This window comes from Trichomycterus rosablanca, chromosome 5, assembly GCF_030014385.1.
Source record: "Trichomycterus rosablanca isolate fTriRos1 chromosome 5, fTriRos1.hap1, whole genome shotgun sequence".
Taxonomy (NCBI): Eukaryota; Metazoa; Chordata; class Actinopteri; order Siluriformes; family Trichomycteridae; genus Trichomycterus; species Trichomycterus rosablanca.
Window position 1 is genome coordinate 31,427,840 of NC_085992.1, and position 19,127 is coordinate 31,446,966.

General features: G+C 40.8%; 1 protein-coding gene across 2 annotated transcripts in view; it reads left to right on the plus strand.

Moving 5' to 3' along the window:
• Positions 1-19,127, plus strand: part of srbd1 (S1 RNA binding domain 1) — a 114,213-nt gene that overhangs the window by 56,958 nt on the left and 38,128 nt on the right. For both annotated transcript variants that reach the window (XR_010012384.1, XM_062995054.1), the window contains exon 16: positions 17,566-17,672. Coding sequence is in view for 1 of the 2 variants with exons in the window: in XM_062995054.1 (XP_062851124.1) it covers positions 17,566-17,672 (107 nt within the window). In the remaining variant the exon portion in view is untranslated. The remainder of the gene's footprint in view (positions 1-17,565; positions 17,673-19,127) is intronic.

Genomic DNA, 19,127 nt, shown 5'->3' on the forward strand with positions numbered 1-19,127 from the left:
GGGTAGGGTCTTATTATGAGACTTTCATGGTAACCACAATACAGATAAACTCAGTTACATTTTAAAACCATTGCTGTACTTTTTATAGAGAAATATTTGTTGTAGGTTTGTTTTGCCCAAACCCATACAAACCGTCCTACCCACTGAGCATGATTACAGTCAGTTCATGACAAAGCACCATCTCTTCCTTATATTGTAAGTAAATGTTGCAATTTATTACATTGAGTGTGAGTACTGTCATCCCCCATCATACACACATCTGTCAGCACTCAATGTTTATTTGCCATGTCACATGATCTGGGAGGGGAGAAAGCAGTGCCTCTGCCCTGCACGGACATGCTGAGTGATAGGTGTGTGCGTGTGTGTATGTGTGCCCGTGTATGTATATTTGCGAATCAGCAATAGACCAGTATAAAAAATATATATATGTTATTTTTGGGATATATATGGTCAGAGTAGTAGTGTAAACATTCATTCTGTCCCCATGAAACATTTCACTATGTGTAAGCCACCACAAAGTCAGAAGATCTAGACTGCTACTGAAAATAGCCTATATTAATTACTCGCAGTGACAACATGATATCTGAGCTGAGTGAATATTGCCCTGACCCAGGACTAGATGCTCCTGGATCAGCAGCATTCATGATGTTCATACAGAGTGGCCTTGCATAGGCTTACTAAAATGGATTCTAAACTGTGCAGGATTATATCTTTCATATCCCTGTATTTGTGTTCCGGCCTGTCAGTCATTCTCAGAAGGTGGGGTCTCCTTTACTTTGGTTTATGTAGTACGCTGTCAGTCACTGATAGATAGGTGGAGTGAATGTGTTCAGATTTCCTGAGTTTCTTAAAGGCCCCAGAGGGCACATTTTACCCAGCTGTGTGGGAAAACATCACACACAACCCCGGATATTAAAGAAACTGTCACTCTTCTAGAGCACAAAAGTCAAGTGTTTACATATGCTTTCAAGGGGTGCATATATCACACCAGATTGAAATTTCTGCAACTGTTCTATAGTTGGAACACACACACTTCTTTGTACAAAAAAAAAAAAACCTTAAGTATTTTCATGAATGCATCACAAGGCGGCACGGTGGCTCGGAAGAAGGTCTTGGGTTTGATTCCCAGGTGGGGCGGTGGTCCGGGTCCTTGTTGTCTGCAATTTCTCCACGTGTCTGCATAGGTTTTCGCAGGGAGCTCTGGTTTCCTCCCACAGTCCAAAGACATGCAAGTGAGGTGAATTGGACATATAAATTGTTTATAAAATTGACTATTAGACACTCATCTATTGCTGCTGTTTGAGTTGGTCATCTTCTAGACCTTTATCAGTGGTCACAGGACGCTGCCCACGGGGCTCTGTTGGCTGGATATATTTTTGGTTGGTGGACTATTCTCAGTGAGGTGTTTAAAAACTCCAACAGCGCTGCTGTGTCTGATCCACTCATACCAGCACAACACACACTAACACACCACCACCATGTCAGTGTCACTGCAGTGCTGAGAACGACCCACCACCCAAATAATACCTACTCTGTAGTGGTCCTGGGAGAGTCCTGACCATTGAAGAGCAGCATGAAAGGGGGCTAACAAAGCATGCAGGGAAACAGATGGACTACAGTCAGTAATTGTCGAACTACAAAGTGATTCTATTTGTGGAGCTGATATAATGAACAGTGTGTGTAGAAACATAGAGTTGGTTTTAATGTTATAGCTGATTAGTGGATATGGAGTATAGTGTCTTCACCAGTCAGAAATAACACCCAAACACTCACTCACTATGCTGAGGAAATGTGTCTGACCACAAGTAACTTGAGAATGTCCATTGCCAAGGTTCAAGTAAGACATTTTCTATTATGGGTGTTCGGGTGGTGCAGCAGTAAATTACGCTAGCCCCCTACTGCTGGGACCCAGTGGTGCATTTAGCCGGACAGGTGTCTACGTACAGGCATTATTGGATATGTCTAAGGAGTACTGGCCCCATGATGGTTCGGCATAATGTCCAGGCCGTGTTTCTGCTTTGCGCCCAGTGATTCTAGGGAAACTAGACCTGCCACAACCCTGACTAGAATGAAGTGGTGGTTAAACATAAATATGAAATGAAGTTTCTTATTTTAAGTCTCTGTGTATTAGTGTTGGGTCCAGAACACTCAGCTGAAGGCTGTTATATAATAAGCAACAGTTTAGTAGCCAAGTAGTATCATGAGCCTGTTTGTCCTGATATTTTCTGGGACTGTGTTCAAAAGAAAATCCACTCAATTGAACAGAAATCAGTACATTAAATAGATTATTGTAGACAAATGTGTATTCATATAAATTTGAATACATATATTTTCCATAACACATAAAAAACCTTGTACAGTTAAAAAAAAAACCTTGTATACCTGTCACTGAGCCATCTTTTTTTATGACCCTTCAGACAACACCATTCTGCCAACACAGTTAACAGTAAAGGTGCTAAAAAGAAAATCCTCTTATTAATTTATTGCATAAATGTTCAGGCAGGTTTTGCTGTGGGACAGATTAGAAAAGTGACATAGGTGAGTTCACCATTTGACATCTTTTTCTTAATGACTCTTTGTGATTTGTTTCCTGTTAAAATCTCTTCCCTTAAGGGAAGGCTGGGGAATGAGTGGAGAAGTGATTGACAGAAAGCTGAAGGATGATGATGTTGATTGATAGCTCTGGTTAAGTGCAGCGTGGGAAAGTGAATGCTCGAGTCTGCTGTTCACCTTCACTTAATTTAGGTGTATTTTCATCACGGTGTCTAGGTTTTGTCTGGTACAGTTTTGTCTGTATTTTTCAGACGTCACATTCATATTTTACCCTGTTTGTACTCTACTAGTGTAATTTAGTTTGTTTTTATGTTTGCCCACTTTTCTAATTTAAAGCCTTTCTTTATGTAAGTAGGACAGTTATGTCTTAAAATACAAGGCATATCTCAATATAGAGGGCAGTTGTAGTCTAGCTGGTAAGGTACTGGACTAGTAATCAAAAGGTCGCTGGTTTAAGCCCCACCACTGCCAGGTTGTCACTGTTGGGCCCTTGAGCAATGCCCTTAACCCTCAATTGCTTTTCTGCATACTGTCACCGCTTTGTAAGTCGCTTTGGATGAAAAGCATCTGCTAAATGCCGAAATGTAAATACAGTGTATCACAAAAGTGAGTACACCCCTCACATTTCTGCAGATATTTAAGTATATCTTTTCATGGGACAACACTGACAAAATGACACTTTGACACAATGAAAAGTAGTCTGTGTGCAGCTTATATAACAGTGTAAATTTATTCTTCCCTCAAAATAACTTAATATACAGCCATTAATGTCTAAACCACCGGCAACAAAAGTGAGTACACCCCTTAGTGAAAGTTCCTGAAGTGTCAATATTTTGTGTGGCCACCATTATTTCCCAGAACTGCCTTAACTCTCCTGGGCATGGAGTTTACCAGAGCTTCACAGGTTGCCACTGGAATGCTTTTCCACTCCTCCATGACGACATCACGGAGCCGGCGGATATTCGAGACTTTGCGTTCCTCTACCTTCCGCTTGAGGATGCCCCAAAGATGTTCTATTGGGTTTAGGTCTGGAAACATGCTTGGCCAGTCCATCACCTTTACCCTCAGCCTCTTCAATAAAGCAGTGGTCGTCTTAGAGGTGTGTTTGGGGTCATTATCATGCTGGAACACTGCCCTGCGAACCAGTTTCCGGAGGGAGGGGATCATGCTCTGCTTCAGTATTTCACAGTACATATTGGAGTTCATGTGTCCCTCAATGAAATGTAACTCCCCAACACCTGCTGCACTCATGCAGCCCCAGACCATGGCATTCCCACCACCATGCTTGACTGTAGGCATGACACACTTATCTTTGTACTCCTCACCTGATTGCCGCCACACATGCTTGAGACCATCTGAACCAAACAAATTAATCTTGGTCTCATCAGACCATAGGACATGGTTCCAGTAATCCATGTCCTTTGTTGACATGTCTTCAGCAAACTGTTTGCGGGCTTTCTTGTGTAGAGACTTCAGAAGAGGCTTCCTTCTGGGGTGACAGCCATGCAGACCAATTTGATGTAGTGTGCGGCGTATGGTCTGAGCACTGACAGGCTGACCCCCCACCTTTTCAATCTCTGCAGCAATGCTGACAGCACTCCTGCGCCTATCTTTCAAAGACAGCAGTTGGATGTGACGCTGAGCACGTGCACTCAGCTTCTTTGGACGAACAACACGAGGTCTGTTCTGAGTGGACCCTGCTCTTTTAAAACGCTGGATGATCTTGGCCACTGTGCTGCAGCTCAGTTTCAGGGTGTTGGCAATCTTCTTGTAGCCTTGGCCATCTTCATGTAGCGCAACAATTCGTCTTTTAAGATCCTCAGAGAGTTCTTTGCCATGAGGTGCCATGTTGGAACTTTCAGTGACCAGTATCAGAGAGTGTGAGAGCTGTACTACTAAATTGAACACACCTGCTCCCTATGCACACCTGAGACCTAGTAACACTAACAAATCACATGACATTTTGGAGGGAAAATGACAAGCAGTGCTCAATTTGGACATTTAGGGGTGTAGTCTCTTAGGGGTGTACTCACTTTTGTTGCCGGTGGTTTAGACATTAATGGCTGTATATTGAGTTATTTTGAGGGAAGAATAAATTTACACTGTTATATAAGCTGCACACAGACTACTTTTCATTGTGTCAAAGTGTCATTTTGTCAGTGTTGTCCCATGAAAAGATATACTTAAATATCTGCAGAAATGTGAGGGGTGTACTCACTTTTGTGATACACTGTATATGATGGTTTTAGAAAGTATTCAGATCCCTTGACATTTTGCACTCTTTATTGGGTAAAAATGACAATTATATCCAGTCAAAATCAAATCCCAAAAGTAAATGAAAAAACTGTAATCTGTTTTTCTTAAAAGTACCCAGACCCATGGCTTGTATTGTCAAACAGGTGAGATTCATCGTTTTGCTTTAATTTTCTTTCATTTATCTGGAACTGAACTATACCCTGGTTTAAATTTGAATTAGATGGACATAGTTGAAAGGGCACGCTGCTGGGTCTATAAAGGCCACAATTTAAACTACATTGTCAAGACAAAACCCAAAATCAAACATGTTGGGCAGAACTGCAAGTGGAAAAAAACAGGCACTACTCATCACCTGGCTAATACACAATCTACTATGAAACATGGTGGTGGCAGCATCATGCCATCAAGCAAGGACAGGGAAATTGGCAAGGATTTTTGAAGAAAACTTCCTCCAGAGGACAGGCAAAAAAGTGGCTTTGTGTCTCTAATTGTCCATCAATTGCCCAACGCAGCATTTCCCAACCTTTTTTGCACCACGGACCGGTTTTATATAATTTCACGGACCGGCGGGGAAGGGAGGATTTAATAATGTTGTTCACAAACGATGTAAAATGAGCTTTTTTCTCTGCAACGAGATGCTGCTCCCACCTAGGGGTGACAATAAGACAATAACACCCAAAATAGAAGCAGTGAAAACTGCTTTTCTAGCGATCTCTGATTTTTCATTCTTTCTGTAAGACCCGTTAATAAATTGCCCACGGACCGGTATCGGCCCGCGGCCCAGTGGTTGGGGACCACTGGTCTAGCCAAAGCCCAGATTTAAACCCCTATAGAACATCTTTTGAGAGATTGGAGAGATTTAAAGAAAACAGTTCAGTTGCACACCATCCACTCAGATGTTTCTTGAGAGGATCTGACATAAAAAAAACTCCAAGTCCATGTGTGCAAAGCCATGTAGAGATGTATCCAAGAACACTTGCTGCTATAATTGTTGCCAAAGAGCCTCTACAAGATGCAGAATAAAGGTCTGAATACTTTCATGAACAGCATATTTAAATTTTTTATTTTAAATGTTTTCACTTATTTTTATGGATGATTAAGTGTTGATTGTGTAAAAATTTCAGTTTGATCCATTCCAAATTAAATCCACAGCATAACAAATTGTGCAGAAAGTCACACTGAACATTTTTACAAGTAATTCTATGGTGCTGAAGTGTTTGTGTTGAAACCTTGTAATTCACATGAGTAGCTTTTATTTGTTTGATCCCTCCTGCTGTGATAATTGCCGCTAGCTTTTGAAAATTGGATTTTCAGTGTTGCTGCTGGTTTAATGAATGACTAATATTAAAAAATAAAAGTGCTATAAAAAGGCTGAAGTTTAAAAACAAAAGTCATATTTACTGTAGATACTATTTTTTTCTTCAGTTTGGTTACCTTTTTAAGTTTTAAATACTTTTATTTAAGTTTTAAATAATGTTTGGATTTTGATCTGTTTTTCTTTGATCTGATTTTCTTTGAATGATCAAGGCCTTTCTGCAGGCAGGATATCGACCGTTACATCTTTAACCATAATTATGAATTATGTTTACAGTTACATACCAATCAGCCCATAACATTAAAACCACCTCCTTGTTTCTACACTCACTGTCCGTTTTATCAGCTCCACTTACCATATAGAAGCACTTTGTACAAGTTCTACAATTGCTGACTGTAGTCCATCTATTTCTCTACATACCTTTTTAGCCTGCTTTAACCCTGTTCTTCAATGATCAGGACCTCCACAGAGCAGGTATTATTTAGGTGGTGGATCATTCTCAGCACTGCAGTGACACTGACATGGTGGTGGTGTGTTAGTGTGTGTTGTGCTGGTATGAGTGGATCAGACACAGCAGCGCTCCTGGAGTTTTTAAATACCATGTCCACTCACTGTCCACTCTATTAGACACTCCTACCTAGCTGGTCCACCTTGTAGATGTAAAGTCAGAGACAATCACTCATCTATTGCTGCTGTTTGAGTTGGTCATCTTCTAGACCTTCATCAGTGGTCACAGGACTCTGCCCACAGGGCGCTGTTGGCTGGATATTTTTGCTTGGTGGACTATTCTCAGTCCAGCAGTGACAGTGAGGTGTTTAAAAATTCCATCAGCATTGCTGTGTCTGATCCACTCATACCAGCACAACACACACTAACACACCACCACCATGTCAGTGTCACTGCAGTGCTGAGAATGATCCACCACCTAAATAATACCTACTCTCTAGTTGTCCTGGGAGAGTCCTGACCATTAAAGAACAGCATGAAAGGGGGCTAACAAAGCAGGCAGAGAAACAGATGGACTACAGTCAGTAATTGTAGAACTGCAAAGTGATTCTATATGGTAAGTGGAGCTGATAAAATGGACAGTGAGTGTAGAAACAAGGAGGTGGTTTTAATGTTATGGCTGATAGGGCTTACCCTAAAATTTGCCACAAAGTTGCAAGCATTGCAATTATTTTATGTAAGTGATCTTTACATTCTTGCATTTGGTGTGGCTGGAACACCTGAACTCAGTAAGTACGAGTGGTGTTCACATAGTTTTGGCCATAAAGTTTGTCTATGGCAGTCTTTGGATTTTAATGATTTCTGCTACTTTTTCCTTTCACCAAGTGATTAAAACAGGCTTAATATTGAAAAAAAAATAATAATAATGAATTTTAAGTCATTCTGGAGTTTGATGTTCTTATACATACGTACATATATGGGCCTCCAGGCTGGTGAGCTAGGAATGCAAACATTTTAATAAGAAATTGAACAAGCTACACTCTGTGAGGTGTTATGCATAACCCTCTACCCTTTCCCACCAAGTCCAATGTCCACTTGGGTTTCCTTCCGATACCTCCCAGGTTACCTCCCACTGGTCAAATATGCTCGCCCACCACTCCTGAGGCTCGACTCTTGACCCTCTGTGCTGCCACCGGGCCAGGCTGGACGTTCTCCTAAGGGAGAGGAGATTTAATGTGGTTTTAACTCCATGAAGCTGAAAGCATGACAGCCAATTTCTGGTCAAGACTAGGAGTGTTAAAACAAAATATGGAGAATGGACTGGTTGGTTTTTAGTCGGACTGCAGTCTGCCCTGACCATTCATAATGACGGCATGTTATTACTGATGTGATGCATTGTTTAGCCCTAAGTAGGACATTGTTGTTTTTGCTTTATGCAGCATACACGAGAGTTGATGGTTTTTAGATTTTGGTGTACTGCCCCTTTTTCACGTCAAGATGCCAATCCATCCCAAGCCTTGGAAATCCCTTAGACATAGCCAATTATGTCTGTGGAAGTCCGACCGGCAGATAGCACAGCTAAAGATTCGAACCCTGGATCCAAGCAGTAGTGTGCTAGTGTAATTTATGACTGTTCCATTTATATCCTGTATATATCCTATGTATTCTTAACTATACTACTTGTATGTATTTAATATTTTAATATTCCTCATTTATCCACGTTGCTTATTGAACTAAGGGTCATTCTCATGATTTAGGTCAGTGGTCCCCAACCACTGGGCCACAGACCGTTACCAGTCCATGGGTCATTTATTACCAGGCCGCACAGAAAGAATAAATTATTTTTTGACAATCACACTCTGAAAGATGTTTAAAAAAAAAAAAAAAAAAAAACAGATTCTCTTTTAATAACATCTGTGTTCCTCTTGACACGTACCTATTTCAGTCCCCGTGATACCAAACAATTAAGCCCACAAGCTGTCTAAAATGAGCAAAAAAAAAGCTTAGAATTCCCACTGATTTTCCATCATTGGTGACTAGTATTGTTATGCACTTTGTGTTTTTTATTATACTCATCGTATTTTATACTCGTTGATTTTAAATCCTCCTGCCCTTGCCTGTCAGTGAAATTATATCTTATATGAAACTGGTCCATGGTGCAAAAAAGGTTGGGGACCAGCTGATCTAGGCAGTTGCTGGCTAGAGATTTGGTAGACTTGTGGAACCAATTTACCTATGCTAATGTTAGTCAAGTTACTCTACACTACCTTGGTGCTGTCCATGCTGTGTCTCAAGCCCGTGTCAGGATGAGCTCAGCTGTTTTCTGCTCTCCCGCACTGGGGTCTTTCATGTTTTGCTGAAAATGCAGGTCTCCGGTTACGCAGGAGGCAAAGGGTTGGGAGGTATGTAAAAGGATCCCCCAATCAAACATCTTTTGTATTTTCATCTCTCTCTGGGAAGTGTGTTTTCGGAGCCTGCAGCTGGTTAGATCTGCGCTGGGTCATGAGGGAGAGGAGAGCAGGGGACTGATTGACATCTTAGAATGGCAGCTTTTCACGAAAAAGCTGTTAACTGGGCCGAGTGCGGACAGAAACACTTTGTTCTGGCACTGGGGCCCATCCAAGCCAAATAGGACCTTGCACCTGAATTTAATCCTGCAGAGAGAGAGAGAGAGAGAGAGAGAGAGAGTGTGTGTGTGTGTGTGTGTGTGTGTAAGAGAGAGAGTGAGGCTCTCAGCGGCATGCTGGAGGTGAGTCTGAGAATGTAGAATGTGTGTTCAATGTATGTGTTATTTTTTCGGGGCTGGTCGATCCCTTGTGCTGCCTGACTTGAAGGTTATATGTGCATATACATAAAACCAGCGTTCGAAAGCTACGCAGAGTCGCACCAGTGTTTCTCTTTTCACTCCCAGATGCTTTAATTGAGTTTGGGCTGTTTTGTCTTCAGGGCTGCCACTCTGCACAGCCATGTGAGTGCTCAGCTGTCAGCCTGCTGTTCCAGTGTGAACGAGGAACAGAGGGAGTGGAGGAAATATGTGAGTGTGTGTTTGTGGACAGAAGAAAAGATCTGTATCAGGTGAAAGTCGGCCCGGTGTTTAGCTGTAACCGTCCAATCTGTCAGCGAGGGCTGCAAATTTAAACTACGATGCAGAAATGAACCCAAATATAGAGTGTGTGTACAGCCAAGGGCAAAAGTTTATATACACTTTTGAGGGGCGTTCATGGCGAGGCAGTTTTGGGATTTCAATGATTTTGCTTCTGTTCTTTTACTGAATCATCAAAAGACACTTTTTTTAATTCATATTTCCATTTTCAAACTTTGGTTCTATTTAATTTTCCATTGTTATTCTCCTGACTCTTGGACCCCCCCCCCCCCCCCCCCCCCCCGTTTTGGCCAAGGCTGCTTCTTATCATCAGCTAATGGTGGGTTTCCACACAGGGTGGCTGTACCACGTACTGAGACACACTATTCCCTAAGTTACCCCACCACCCATGCCTGCCACTGCCTAGATTCCAGAGATCGCATAACACAGCGGCAGTAAGGCGAAACCCCCATCCGACCTTTCCTCCCTCAGACACGATAAATTGTGTGCATCACATATACAAGGGATCATCAAAAAGTTGAAACGGTGAGGGTGGGAGGAGTAGTAATTGGTCATGTCTGAGAGACTGAGAGAGAGCCTATAGTCCGTATTTAGCGCCATCTGATTTCCACCTTTTTGAAAGCTCAAAGAAGCTTTAAGGGGAAGAAGATTTTCATTTGATGATGATGTGGAAGCAGCGGTTCATTAGTGACTACACTCTCAACCAAAAACATTTTTGCTGATGCCATTAAAAAGTCGGTACAACTCTGGGAACAATGCATCGAAAGTGTAGAAAAGTGATGTCATTTGTTTCTGAAATTCTTAATAAACAGAGTTTTGAAAGTGTGGAAACGTTTTGAAGAACCCTCGTATATTATGGTTTAAAGCTACACTCTGTGAGGAGTTATTCATAACCCTCTACCCTTTCCCACCAAGTCCAATGTCCACTTGGGTTTCCTTCAGATACCTCCCAGGTTACCTCCCACTGGTCAAATATGCTCGCTTACCACTTCCAAGGCTCGACTCTTGACCCTCCGTGTTGCCACTGGGCCAGGCTGGACGTTCTCCTAAGGGAGCTGACTCTATGGAGCTGAAAGCATGACGGCCACTTTCTGGTGAAGACTAGGAGTGTGAAACATATAGAGGACGTACCAAAGTCCTTCATGCGTTCTGAGATGCTATAAATTCGAACAGGGTTGGTCTTGACCTTTCCTCCCTCAGACACGATAAATTGTGTGCATCGCATATATATGATGCCTCAAAAGTTCAAAGATATTTAGATACACCTTCTAATTATTAAGACTAGGTGTTCAGGTACATCTATTGTTAACTGATGTATAAAACCTCCACTGCTACAGTCAGTCATCCTGATCAAGATGATATGCAGACTATCACACGTTCTCCCTCTGACTCGTGCCCAGTCTCTGTTATGCCAGAAATGAGTCGGTTTCAGAGAGTCATTCACTTTACCCTATGAAACAGCAATCTCTCTGTTTTAGGTACCTGTTCAACCATCCCTTTATCCGACACAGCCAGTCGTGTCTGTGTGGGTGCCTGGTCGGTCGATAGCACAGCTGAGATTTCAACATGAGATTTCAGCGATGGGTGGGCTAGCACATTAGCGCTCTCTGTGCCACCTGTATGCCACGTTTTGTTCATTTTAAGTAAAAAATAGACGAACATACTCTATGGGTGTGTTCAAAAACCTAGTGAGTGCTCTACATAGACAGCGTTTTACATCATCCTATGCGCGCTGCCCGAGAAGGAGGCTGTTCAAAATCCTAGATGCCTTAATATGCTCACTAGTTAGGTATCTTAAAATTTCAACGGTATTTTGACTCAAGAACGAGGGAGCATCCGATGCTGCCTTAGCGGTGAAGGCAATCCCAGCATTCAATGCGACACAACTTTTCTCACAGAAAAATAAACATGGCGGACAATGCGGGGCAAAAAAACTGACTTATTTTCAAACGTAAATAAATTATTATTGATTTTTAATTTGTATAAACTTGCACAAGTGTCATTTATTTGCAAATTCGGTCTTGTCAGCGAAATTAACCATTTTTGGTACATGGAGGGAGATGTTAGTTGACATGCTAGCGCGTTGTGCCACCCCATCCCATTGGTTTGAATGGCATGAGGCTAACTGTTAGACAGCGATTCCATCAGTTTTCGCTTACTAAGCTAAGTAGCATGTTCGAATAACCTAACTTATAAGTCAATGATTATTAGAATCCTCTCTACTTAGGCAGCAAGGCAGCTCACTAGGTTTTCCAACACACCCTATATGTTGAATTTTGGGCAAGACGGTGGCTCAGTGGCTAGCACTGTCGCCTTACAGCAAGAAATTCCTTGGTTCAATTCCCAGGTGGAGTGGTTTGGGTCCTTTCTGTGTGGAGTTTGTATTGTTTCCCCATGTGTCTGTGTGGGTTTCCTTCGGGAGCTCCAGCTTCCTCCCACAGTCCAAAGACATGCAAGTGAGGTGAATTGGAGATACTAAATTGTCCATGACGGTGTTTGACATTAAACTTGAACTGATGAATCTTGTGTAACCAGTAACTACCGTTCCTGTCATAAATGTAACCAAAGTGTGTAAAACATGATGTTAAAATACTAATAAATAAAATAATATATGTTGAATTAAATATTTGTAATGTGTGATGTGCAGCATTATGGCACACATATTGGGGGATTTTCAGGGTTCTTTTTTCTTTTGCTATGAGCTACATTTTTTTTTAATTAATGTTAATTTCTTTTTGATTAGGAAACACTGATTTACACTAAGCGTGTCCACACTTGGTTTTTGCATAAAACTGTATCTATATTAACACTCCCACTCTTCAGTAAGCTCCAGCCAGTCAGCAGACCAACAAATCACTGTCACTTTTCATGCTTTATTGTTTGCCATTTTTGTGGCTTTTTCCTCCGCTACGTGAGCGCTAATTTTCACAGTGGGGGTGTCACACCTCATAAATTAGGACACCTCACATAACTCCCAGTAACTGACTTAAACAGCTTAAAGTCCGTCATGATTGATGGTGTCCTAATGAGCGTGCATTCCTGTGCGGGAGCTCAGAGCGCCTGGAGGCGACACTTTTTCAGTGCTTCCTCCTCTTTTCTGCTCAGGGACTGTGAGAATTTTCACTCCGTCTGCGCCCGAGGCACTCTGCAGACGACTGGCTGCCAAGTACTCAAAAACTCACCCTAGGGTTAGGGTGCAGCTATATGGGAACCTGTACTCGCACTTCTCAGGTTGCATCCCTGCCATTAAGGAGCTTTTTTTTAGGGGTTGTGAACTAGGAAATACTGTTGTTTTTTTTTTTTTAGGAAATTCCCTCGAGGATTGTTCATGTGCTGTCAGTGACAAATTTTTTTAAATCTTTTTTTAGGGGCTTAGTATTGTCATTAACATTATTTCTAGTTATTAGAATAATAATCAATGATTATTTTATTGTTTTATATTTAGTTTTAAAACAAGCTATTATATACTTGTGTTTTTTGTTCATTTTAAAACCGAATAAAAGCTTGACTTTTGGTTGTCATTACTATGTCTCTTAACACAGCTAGCAGAAATGCGCACGGCTCCTGAGACTGAGCCTTGTGGAACACCACAGGATTGTTCATGTGCTGTCAGTGACTGTTGAAATTGTTTAAAAAAGGGCTTAGTATTGACATTATTTCTAGTTATTATAATATGTTCATTTTATTGTTTTATATTTAGTTTTAAAACAAGCTATTAAATACTTGTGGTTTTTGTTCATTTTAAAACTGAACAAAAGCTTGACTTTTGGCTTTCATTACCATGTCTATTAACACCGCTGGCACAAATGTGCATGGGTCCTGAGACTGAGCCTTGTGGAACACCACAGTAATCTCCTGAAACCTTATCTGTGTGTTAGTCATTAAAAACGTCAACAAATTCTTTTGAATTGATGTGTGGAAACATGTAACCGGTCAATCATTTTAAATGAAACCTGTTCTGTCGATACTATGTATAATATGTTACACCTACACACATTCATTCATAGGTTTCATAATACGCCTAGTCTATAGTGAAGTTTGAGCTTCACTAGTTTGAGCTTAGTGTGGATTAGATAACATCACTGACTTTTCATGGGAATCTGGAGGTACACCAGCAATGCTTCAGTTATGGGTTTTGCAGCACATTTGTAGATCAGACCATCCTCCTTTTCTGTCTCTGTTTGCTTAGGCAGGTTTTCATAGTGTTCCTGCCGTGCGCTTCGTCACAATGGATCATGGTGCTTCAGTCCATTCTGCATCGCATTAAAAATGTATGAAAAATCATCTAATTATGATAAGAGGCTGTTAGTCAGCCTTTGCTTATTTAAACAGCTACTGAAATATATTTTAAAGTAATCTTTTAAGTAAGCAATAACTCACACTTTCATATGGAATAAAGCTTGCTAAGGTCCTTATTTGGATTTTTTTAGACTTACATTATTAATCCAGCTAAATAGCAGTTTGTTATTTAGGAATACCCTCAACACACAATTATATCCAGGATTCACTTAATAAAATGCAGATTGCTAAAATATAGAAATTAAATTAAATTCTGCTAGTCTCATCATGGATTCCTTCCAGTTAAAAATAAGCAGAGTACGCCAGTGTTGTGTGAAAATTATATTATCTGTCGCTGTTTATTATTCCTGCTCATTCCTTTACTAGCCTGTAAATGTGAGTGTGTACAAGGGTTTATGTGTGTATGTTATATTTGTTGTCAAAGGGTTGTGGGCTTCTCATTATGTTTAATACAGTGCCCTGGTTTGTGTTACCTCTGTTGCTATAGTCATTATATGAATCACATGGAATCTTATTTATTCTTATACTTAAAAAAAGAAAATGCAATGGGTCAACAAAAAAGAAGGCTTTTTATAGTTCTGCCAATTGGTGTTGGCATTGCATTGATCCAGCATTGATCCTGACTGACTTTGTAGAAAGTGTCATTATTAAATACTGATTCTAACTTGTTCTGTTACAAAATTACCAGCTTATCAGTAGATTCATGTAGCATTACTCTGTCAGCCCAATTCTTCCCTACATCGTCTACATCGTAAAGCGACTCCTGTTGGACTTCCCCCAAATTAAAAGATGATTACAGGAGCCAAGGGCTAGATCTCACCGTCTGCTGTGATCTGTCTAGTTCTAATAGTCTTTCATGTGATTATTACTCTGATGTGTTGCACCAGGGTCATTTTAATATCTTTAATCAACCGTGCATGTGGGGGTTGGTTTAAAAACATCATCAAAAGACTCGGGAATTTCATGCACTCGTTGAGCTGTGTACAGCAGCCTTTCTCAACCGGGGTGCCGTCTGGCTTTGTCAGGGGTGCCGTCAAAAATATTCTGACGTTACTGATATTATGAAACAAATTTAAAATACAATAAAGTCAACTTATCATGAAAATGTAGACCATTAAACGCCTTATGGTGTGTGTGCGTGTGTGTGCGTGTGTGTTAGCAGTCCGAGGGATGCAGAGTGTAAGTTTTTTAATACATCTTAGACTGGGGTGACTTGAGATTTTGCATACTTTTAAAGGGTGCTGTGACTGAAAAAAGGTTGAGAAACACTGGTGTACAGCAAGCGTTAAAAACTAGACTTGTGCTTATGACTGTTAACTTTCTAATAAATCATTATATTTAAGCATGGATCACATCATGAGGTGAGAAGTACTAAATTGGGAGAAAGGGAGAGGGGTGATCAAAATAATAATAAAATTATTATAATAATGGTAGCTCAGCTGTTAAGGCAATGGACTAGTAAACATGAGGTTGCCAGTTCAAGCCTCAACATTACCAAGATGCCCCCCTGAGCAAGGCCAATTCAAGCAATTCTCAATTCAGTGATTAGTTGCTTTGGGTAAAAGCGTCTGCTACATACCGCAAATGTAAATTATTATTAATTTAATATTATTATTATAAAAAAAAGCTGATTTACATGAAAAGTGTTTGGGGATTAGTACTTTATTCAAGGCACTGTAAATAAAGACAATTAAATTCTGTTGTCGTAATGTCATACAGTAACACTGTCACCCCGGCTGTGTCCCAACTTGCATACTGAGTAGTACGTCAAAAAAGTATGGATGCTGATGGTTCTGGTTTTTCTGTTCTATGTGGTTAGGCTTGCAGTTGGATAATTTAAATGATTTTAAAGAGGTTTACTTGCTGCATGTCTATAAACTACAAATATAATTTGCTTGATTCATGTTTGATCCTTTTATCACTAACCGTTACTCATTACTGTCAGAGACTAAAATCTGGCAGGCCATTTGAAATATTGGGAACGACCACTCGTTCCCTGCATCCGCTCACTCTGTAAGTGATCTTTGTATGCCCCGTTGCCTCCTACAGACAAGATCCATAATCATTTTAGTCAGTAAAAAAAGTCAAGTGTCAAGTGAAAGTCAAGAGAACAGCCTTTATCTGGCGTAGATATTACTGTGCATAACCGCATTGCCCAAGACTTTCAACAACTGTAACGTCTTCCATATGCCTACAGGTCCCTGTGCGATACAAAGGCTGGTCAAAATTACCCACTCGCTTCTAATTTTTGACAGTTTTGGATTCTGCCCTGTGGGTTTGTTTCTCCTCGAATTTCACCGCTATTTAAAGAAATGCCTCCAAAGTGTGAAAAGTTCGGTCGGATTAACTTTATCAATTCTCTCAGCTTAATGGAAAACCCCTGCGAGTGGACTTTGAAGTGTCATAGGCGCTTTCCAACGAAAACAGGCCCTGAACAGCTCTCCGTTTCTCTCGAGGCAAAGCAATTCACACTTAGCTGCCTTCCTTGTCTTTTCTCTCAGACCGGCATGTAGACCGCAAAGTACTCGGGGTTCGGATTTGACCAGCACTAAACATCAGTGGCCTTGTGAGAAGGCTTAGTTTTCGGAATGGGATTTTGACAGGACGTAATAGCTTTCAGATAGCCCTCATACCAGTTGGATCTCAGTTTGGAGCCATAGTTTTATACTGCAGTGTATGCTATATGGACAAAACTATTGGGACACCCATTCTAATCATCGAATTTATGTGTTTAGGGAAGGCCAGCATAACTGTGCACAAAGCTAGCTCTATAAAGACACAGGCACAGAGCCCTGACCTAAGCCCCACTGAACAACTTTGGAATGAACTGGAATGTCACTTGAGGCTTTATTGACTTCCATCAGTGCCCAGTCATACAAAAGTCTCTTTAAACTAAATGGGCATAAATATGCAGCACGGTGGCTAAGTGGGTAGCACTGTTGCCTCACAGCAAGAAGGTCCTGGGTTCGATCCCCAGGTGGGGAGGTCTGGGTCCTTTCTGTGTGGAGTTTGCATGTTCTCCCCGTGTCTGTGTGGGTTTCCTCCCACAGTCAAAACACATGCAAGTGAAGTGAATTGGAGGTACAAAATTGTCCATGACTGTGTTTGATATAACCTTGTGAACTGAGGAATCTTGTGTAACCAGTAACAAACAAATGCTCTTTTGACTAAATGGCCACAAATTCCCTCAGAAATACTTAAAAGTCTTTTGAGAAGCCTTTTCAAAAGAGTGGCTGCTGTTATATTTGACAAGATCACATAGAGCAGTTTTAATACGGTTTTAAATGGGATGTCCAGCAAGCTCTTGGTCAGATGGCCAAATGTTTGCCGTGTACTAATTATACTTGCCATGGTTAGTTAATCAAGTAATGGCCATATAGTGTAGAGTAGGGTGTTTGAACCTTGGCTTTAATGGTGTAGTTATAGCAATACATAAAAGAAATCCAAGAAATCAGAATGTGGTGCATTTTTCAGACTTAAAGGATGAACCATTCAGGTTCATTTACTAAATAAGGAAGGATGTAATGCTTTTTACCATGTTGGCACATAGCCACAAATATTCACATTTGTAATACCATGTCACTCTTTTCAGCATGATGTGTCACAGAGTTTGTTGAGGGCAGCACTGGACAGCGTGGTGCAGGAGTGTGTGAGCTTCGTGGGAGTGGACATCAACATCTGCTCCGAGACGCTGTTGAGGTACAAGCTAAATACTTTCCAGCAGTAGTCACAACATGGCGACTTTACACTCACCTCCCAGCTACTGAACTGAACTGCTCTGTTTAGACTAACACCCCAATCAACACACTGTCATGATCAAGCTGTTCTACACAATGAATTTCTTACTATCAGCTGCACACTCACAGTCCAATTAGCATTTGTATTTACATATTGAGTTCTAAATAAATGACTTTGTTTTAACCCTTTAATGGTCCGTTTGGTTGACCTTACTTTGAGTCTAAATACTTGGGTAAAAATAAGCTGTATTTAGGTAATCTTGTTTGGACCATATCTACTCCGTGGTTGACGTGTGTCAAACTCAAAAAATTGCTAAATGGTTTTAAGAAAACAGCCTTTCTAACCTATATGTCAATTGAAGCTAGTAGCTTGCATCATTTTTGTGATCATCTCAACTGTTTGGTAAAGGCTCATTAAAAAAAAAAAATACTGTGTGCACTAGTAAATAAATATTAACTGTTTGTTGTTGATATAGTCCTAAGAAAGGCATAGAAATATTTTTTAAACATTATATACTTGCTTAAATCCTTACACTTGCCCATTTTTCCTGCTTCTAACACATCAACTTTGAGGATAAAATGTTCACTTGCTGCCTAATGTATCCCACCTACTAACAGGTGCCGTGATGAAGAGATAATCAGTGTTATTCACTTCACCTGTGGTCATAATGTTATGCCTGGTCGGTGTATATACATATGCCGTTGTTTGTATAGTTTCTAAATAAAGTATATAGACAAAAGTATTGGGGCACCTACACATTAGAGCACAACCTACACATTATCTACAAGAGCTTTTGTGCCAGCCCAATTTAAATTGAGACATTAATATGGAGTTGGTTCCCCCCTTGGGGTTGACGTCAGGGCTCTGTGCAGACCAGTCAAGTTTTTTTCAGACCAAATTTGCACAACCATGCCTTTATGGACCTTTGTACACTGGGGCAAAATCTTCCTGGAAAAGAGAAGGGCCTTCCCCAAAGTGTTTCCACATAGTTTAAAGTGTACATTTGCTCAAAATATCTTGGTATGTTGAAGCAAAAGTATTTTCTCTCCCTGGAGCTATGGCGATTAGGCCAACCCCTATAAAACAACCCCATAGTGTTATCCCTTCTCCACCAAACTTTACAGCTGGCACAATGTAGTCGGTCACGTTAAACAGACTTAAACCCAGACTCATCCATCAGACTGCCAGATCAATAAGTGTTTTACACCACTCCATCAGCTGCTTGGCATTGTGCTTCGTGATGTAAGGCTTGCATGCAGCTCCTCAGCCATGGAAACCCATGCCATAAAGCTCGGGTGCTCAGTTTATATGCCGATGTTAATGCCAGAAGAGGTTTGGAACTCTACAGTTATTAAAAGTTAGACTTTTATGAACTATGCTCCTCAGCACTCGGTGACCCCGCTCTGTAACTTTACA